The 6,236-nt window shown below is 66.4% G+C and overlaps 1 protein-coding gene across 1 annotated transcript; it reads right to left on the minus strand.

The window, feature by feature from the left end:
- Window positions 1–3,588: 3,588 nt before the first annotated feature.
- On the minus strand, window positions 3,589–5,039 carry RPS15 (ribosomal protein S15). The gene is made up of 4 exons (XM_026038817.1): window positions 4,974–5,039; window positions 4,634–4,719; window positions 4,296–4,530; window positions 3,589–3,739 (listed from the first exon to the last, which is right to left on the minus strand). Exons 1-4 carry the CDS (start codon window positions 4,974–4,976, stop codon window positions 3,626–3,628), a joined length of 438 nt encoding a protein of 145 aa, XP_025894602.1. The 5' UTR covers window positions 4,977–5,039; the 3' UTR covers window positions 3,589–3,625.
- Between the last annotated feature and the right edge of the window lie 1,197 nt (window positions 5,040–6,236).

Raw genomic sequence — 6,236 nt, forward strand, 5'->3', positions numbered from 1 at the left:
TCAGCCCTTCTGATTCTCCCCTTCCCTCATGCCCCCCCACCATGGGGGCCACTACGACCCTTCCCGGAGGAGCCCTGGCCCTCAGTCTGCCTCCCCACCCCCAATCCCAGCCCCCAGGTGCTGCCGGCATCCCCCGGCTGCAACCCGCCCCAGCCACTCAGGCACCGCAGCCCCCTTGTGACTGCGGCGCCTGCATGCGCGGTACCAACACACATGGTGGGGGGTGGGGATGGGGGCCTAAGCGCGCCAGACCAGCAACAGGGCCCCCCGTCGCTGCTTCGCGGGGCCATGTGTGCATGTGCTGGGGCGCAGACAGACATGCATGCAGTGCTACAGCCACAAGCATACAGGCCGTGCGCACGCTCACGTATACAAGCAATGCATGTCTTATGCATGCATGCAGCTGTGTGCACGCACGTCCATACGTGCGTCCATGTGCGTGCATGCATGTGCGTGCTCATGCATGTAGGTGTGCGTGATGAATATGGCTGTGATGATGCAACGCTGCCTTTGTCTGTCCCCAGACACCGTTGCTCAGGGGCTGCAGCGGCAGCTTTCAACAATCTCCCCAAAACCTCCCCACCTCCTGTCACTTCCCCTCCCCATCTGAGATGCAGGGAGAAGGGATGGAGGGTACACAATACGGGATGCTGGATACAGATGTGGGAGGCACAATATGGGATGCAGGATGCAGGCTGGAGTGCAGGATGCAGATGCAGGCTGGGATTCAGGATGCACAATATAGGATGCAGGATGTGGATGCAGGTTAGGATGCAGGATGCGGCCTGTCTCTGTTCCTGTTGCCATGGCTACAGCCCATGCGGGCGTTGCCAAGCAGGGTGGCTCTGCGTAGTCCTGGACTGCCAGGTGCATCCCTGCGGTGGCAGTGCCTGTGCCCCCTGCCCAGCTCCTCCAAGGCCAAGGACTAGATTGCGTGTGGGGACGAGGGGCTGGCTCTGAGCTCCCAGACTCCCGGGTCCCTTGCAGAGAGGTCTGGGGCGGCACTGGGCCCTGCAGCCTGCAGGGAGGGGCTACCATGAAGGCACCTGCAGTTGCAAAGCGTCTAGACAGAGTCGGGGAAGAGAGAACCAGGGCTGTAGCGCTGGAAGACGTGGTATTCCCTCCCTGCACCTGCCCTCCGCCATGCTGGCCCCTGAGCAGGAGTCTCTGCTGCTGCACTCCCATCTAGGGGGTTCCTGGGGACCTGGATCTGGCCAGGAAGGTCCCAGAGGGGTAGATGCTGCAGGAGACCAGGGTGGAGAAGCAGCATCTGCACTGCCCACTGCACTGTCAAGCGCTGCACTGTTCCCCACTGCACTGTCACCTCCTGCACCACCCATTGCACCACGCTGCCCACCACGCCGCACTGCCCACTACGCTGCCTGGCCTGTCAGGCTCTTCTTCTGCAATGCCCTTTGCAGCATCTTGCCCTTGCAGTGCCCGTTGCAGTCCGCTACCCATGCACTGCCCTTGCGCAGCTGGAGATGGCAGGACTGCAGGTTTCGAGGGACTCGGCAACCCTTGCCAGTAGCTCCGCATGTTGCGGCCACTTCTGTCCCTGCAGTGCCCGCCTGGGACCGCAGCGCAGCAGCCACATCTGCGGTCCCCGCGCCCCCGGGGATGTTAAACAAACAGCGTGTTGTCACCAGCGCTGCTAATTGACCCGGCGGCTCGCAGTGGCCCAGGGGGGCCCCGGGCAGGGCCAAGCTGCCCCCAGGGAGGGCGCACTGGCCACACGCACGAGCGTGCACGAGCACACACTGAGTGTGAACGAGAACGGGCATGAGCACATGCGTGGACACACATGAACACCACACATACCCCTCATCGCTGCCCCCCCACACCCAGGCTCCTGCCCCAACGTCCTGGCGGCCGCAGACAAACCCGGGGCTGCGGCAGGGCCCGGGGGGGGAGGGGGCGATCTCCGGGTGTCCCCTGTGTCCCCCCAACCAGTGCCATCACGGGCCACGCAGAGGTGGGGAGGGTCTCATTGGGACCCACAGGGATGGAGACGGGCCCGGTGTGGGGGGCAGGTGCCGCGCTGAGGGTCTCGCAACCCGCCCCACCGCAGCGCCGCAGCACCGGGCCCAGCGCGGCAGCATCCCGCCCCCCCCGCAGCAGCATCCGCGCATCCCGCCCGGGCCGACGGCTCCCCCCTCCCGTGCCTCCCCCCCCCCGACCCCGGGCAGGGCCCCACCGCCCCCCGGCGCCGGGGAGTCCCCCCGGCGGCGCCCCCCTCCTGCCGCAGCCCCCGCCGCGCTGCAGTGATGGGAAGAAAGGAATAAAGGAGACCGGCGGGGGGCGAGGGGGGAGCAGGGAAATCATCCCTCCCGCAGCCCCCGGCCCCCGGCGGCGGGAGCCCCGGTAGCCGGTACCTCATCGCCGAAGAAGGCGGCGTGCAGGAAGGCGAGCAGCGCGGGCAGCCCCATCCGCGCCGCGGCCCCGCGCAGCCGCCGCCCCTCGGCCGCTCCCGCGGGGTGGTCCCAGCCCGGGCGGGGCCGTCGCCGTTCGGTGGCAGCGGGCGGGACGCGGCGGCACCGAGGACCCCCGCCTCGCCGCGCTCTAGGGGTAGCAGTACCCCCGGGTTGTGCCCCGGGGCTTTGCAGGGAGCAGCCCCAAAGCACCGCGCCCGAGGGGGCTGCGGCCCCGCCGCGCAGCCCCGGAGCCCGCGGGCGCTTTGGGGCCCGGCTTGCGCCCCTTCTCCGGGGCCGCCGCGCCAGTGTGGGGGCTGCCGCCGCCCGCCCCCGTCCCCAGCACCGCAGCACGGGGTCCTGGGGGTTGCCCCGGTGCCCACCCCCCGGGCCGGTGGGAGCCCCGCGCGGTGCGGGGGCCTCCGCAGGACGCGCCTGCGATGCGGGGCGGGTCGGAGGGAGCCCCGCGCGGGGACAGCGACAGCGGCAGGTCCGGGACAGGAGCAGGTCCTGGGGCCGGGGAGGTGGCGGCGGAGCGCGCCAGGCGCCAGCGCGCGGACGGGGGGACCCGGGTGTCTGCAGCGTCTCCGGGAGCCTCCAGGACGCGCAGCTCAGACCGGGGGCCTGGGACGGGGCCGTCCCCAAGGGCAGCTCGCGGTGCCCGCGCAGCCCGGCAGGGTCCTCGGCCGGCCCCTGCCCGGGGCACCCCTGGAGCGGCGCTGGGGACAGCAGTCCCACGGGGACGGGACTCGCTCTGGCAGCAGGGGGACCGCAGCCTCCGCGCCAGCGGCTCAGGGGGCACTCGCGGGGGGTTGCCAGCTCCCCCCGAGCAACGTGGCCCCAGCACCCAGGGGGTGGTCGTGGGGGAACAGGGACAGTGCCCGTTCATCAGCGCCCGCCGGCATGGGAGATGCTCCCGTTTCCCACGGGAAGTGGCTGTGGAAGCTCCGGGCAGCAGCGGCCCCTGCATGGGGAGTCCCCATTCCCCCCGAGGCTCCATGAACCCCCCCCTACACAGGGCAGAGGTTCTACCGCCCCATTCCCAGGAAGGGGGAGTAGCAGAAAGGCCCCCAGCAGCCAGCGTGCACATGGAAAACCTCGGTCTGAGCCTCAGAGCGGCCCGTTCCACTGCTCCTCATGGCTCCCAGCACAGCAACCACACACAGCAGAGACATTTGGTAAATTGTCTTTATTTACACCTAGAAAAGGCCTCCTCACTTGAGGGGGATGAAGCGGGAGGAGTGGGTGGCACCAATGCCGGGGCGGCCGTGCTTCACCGGCTTGTACGTGATGGAGAACTCGCCCAGATAGTGGCCGATCATCTCGGGCTGCAAGGGAAGGGGAGTGTGAGTGGGATGGGGCCGCATTCCAGCAGCCAGTGCTGCACAGAGGCATCCCAGGTGCTGACAGAACCCGTGGTGCCTCGTCTGGGTGCTCCACAGCCCCTCTGGGACCGCCATGCATAGAACCAGTGAGGCCATGAGGGATGAGACACCTGCCCGGAGCTGATGCTGCCCCATCCCAGCCAGCTCTGCACGCAACCAGATCCCAGGAAGAAGGGGCTATTCAATGGCAGCAGTGAGATCAGGTGGCACTGCGGGTTATTCCACACCCAGGAGATGCAAGTGCTTCCCTTGCTGCTGAAATGCGACTCCGTCGTGAGCGCAGCAGGCTGGGGATGCGCACGGCGAGTGAGCAGCAAGCGCGGCCTCCCCCTGAGCCGCAGCAGTGGCCGAGAGCCCTGAGGGGCGCTTAGAAGTGGCACTGGGGCTTCTGCAGGCCCCGCAGCGCAGGCAATGCTGCAGGGAGCACTGCACCAGGCTCCCGTGCACCACACACCAACGGCCTGGGTGGCAGCGGTGCCCTGCCAGGGCAGCACCTCACCTTTATCTCCACCTGGTTGAAGGTCTTGCCGTTGTAGACGCCCACCATGCTGCCCACCATCTCGGGCAGGATGATCATGTCTCGCAGATGGGTCTTCACCACCTCGGGCTTCTCCATGGGCGGCGCCTCCTTCTTGGCCTTGCGCAGCCGTTTGAGCAGCGAGTGCTGCTTGCGGCGCAGGCCGCGATTGAGGCGCCGCCGCTGCCGTGCACTGTAGAGCTGCATGAGCTGCTCGCTGCGGCGGGAAGGAGGGCTCAGGTGCGGTCGGGCCGCCCGTTGGCACCGAGCAGCAGCTGCCAGCCCCATCCCCGGTCCCCTCGCAAGCCCCGCACTCTTACTAGGACATGTCGAGCAGCTGGTCCAGGTCTACGCCGCGGTACGTGAACTTGCGGAAGGTCCGCTTCTTCTTCTGCTCCACCTCCGCCTGCAGCGGGACGGAGCGGGGGTCACGCCAGGCCCCGCCGCGCCCCGGCCCCGCACCGGGCCCAGGGCCCGGGAGGCCTAGCCCGCCTGCGGCCGCCATGGCGACCCATCGCGCCGCCCGCCCACTGTCATGCGGTCTCCGCGGGGAACGGGAGGCGACGGCCGCGCCATGGGCAGCAACGCGGGCCGCGGAGGGGCCGCAGGCGCGGAGGATGAAGGCGGATGGGAAGTGGCGGCGCCGCTGCCTACACCCACCATCTTGGATGCCGCTCGTCGAAAAAGGAGGAACTCGCGGCGGAAGTGGCAGTTCTCGCGAGAGCGGGGAGAAGGAAGGGCGGAAGTGGTGGCAAAACCCGCCCAGGGCCGCCTGGGCGCGGCCCTTCCGCCCTCATTGCGCTTAAAGGCGCAGGAGCCTCTCCTTGATCTCATCCTGCCCACGGCGGGACGGGCAGGGGACCGTCCGTCCCAATTGTCTCCCTCACCGCTGACCCCCAGCTGCTCCACGCACAGAGCTCGCCCAGCTCGGGCAGCATCACCCTCCAGCCGCCCACCCCCTCATGACACGCCTGTCCAGCTGGGAGCCCCCAGGGTATTCCAAGCAAGGACACACAGGGGCCCGTGTCCTCCCTGTCTGCGCAGCTCCCACCAGCCCCAGCTCGTGCAGCACTGCTGCCTCCAGCCCCTTCCCCGCACACAGCTGAGGAACAGCGGGCAAGTGTTGGCATGTCCTGGGCTCAGCACAGCTCGATGGGCCTCACGCTGCACAGGCATCTGGAAAAGCTGGTTCTGCCCCCAAGCCACCTTCCCTGCCCCAGACCTTGCAGAGTTACAAGGTGAAGGCAGGTGGGGCAGCGACTGGCTCTGCTTCCAGCTGGCGGCTCTGAAGGGCCACACTGGGTCCTGAGGCTGTGGCCCACACTGTATTTCACCCAGCAATACATCAGGAAACAAAGCCAAGGGGGGGAAGTCAAAGCAACAGCCCCACGCTGAGGCAGAGCATGGACAGGAAGGAAACTACATCTCCATAGAGCGAGTGAGCATAAAAAGGCCCCCTTTTTGGATGGAAGCCCTGCGCACTTTGTACTTGTGTAAGGAGAAGAATCCAAAGGATTTGCAGCAAGTGAAACTGGAACGATGCTGACCAAGGAGCTGCTGCAAAGAAAACCAACCCCACGTTAATGGTCTAAGAGCAATTTACGGATGGTAAATCCCAACAGATCCTGACTTTCAAGGAGCACTGAGCAAGTCCAGTTGAAGACTTCAACTAGCCCCCTTCAGGAGCTAGACTTGATACGATGAATAGGCTACACATTCCTGGAGAGTCAGCTAGATCGTGGATTTGAGTTGGTGAGGGTACTGTCTTATTGTACCCACAAAGAGAAGCCAAGAATGTGATTCTCGGGTAAACACCAGTAGATCATTTCAACAGCAAAATCACTTCCATTTCCAAGGTGAGGAAAATGAAAAGATGTTCACCTAGAGGTGAACTTCTCCCATTAGTACCCTCACATGCCTCTT

Source organism: Nothoprocta perdicaria, unplaced genomic scaffold (assembly GCF_003342845.1).
Source record: "Nothoprocta perdicaria isolate Ctin4 unplaced genomic scaffold, notPer1 scaffold_218, whole genome shotgun sequence".
Lineage (NCBI taxonomy): Eukaryota > Metazoa > Chordata > Aves > Tinamiformes > Tinamidae > Nothoprocta > Nothoprocta perdicaria.

What these genes read in the sequence shown, in the direction of transcription:
- RPS15 (XM_026038817.1), bottom strand. An exon ending in CAGCTGCTCGACATGTCCTA is followed by an intron (nt 4,531 to 4,633) that starts GTAAGAGTGCGG and finishes TTCCCGCCGCAG; the next exon opens with CGAGCAGCTCATGCAGCTCT. An exon ending in TCAACCAGGTGGAGATAAAG is followed by an intron (nt 3,740 to 4,295) that starts GTGAGGTGCTGC and finishes CTTCCCTTGCAG; the next exon opens with CCCGAGATGATCGGCCACTA.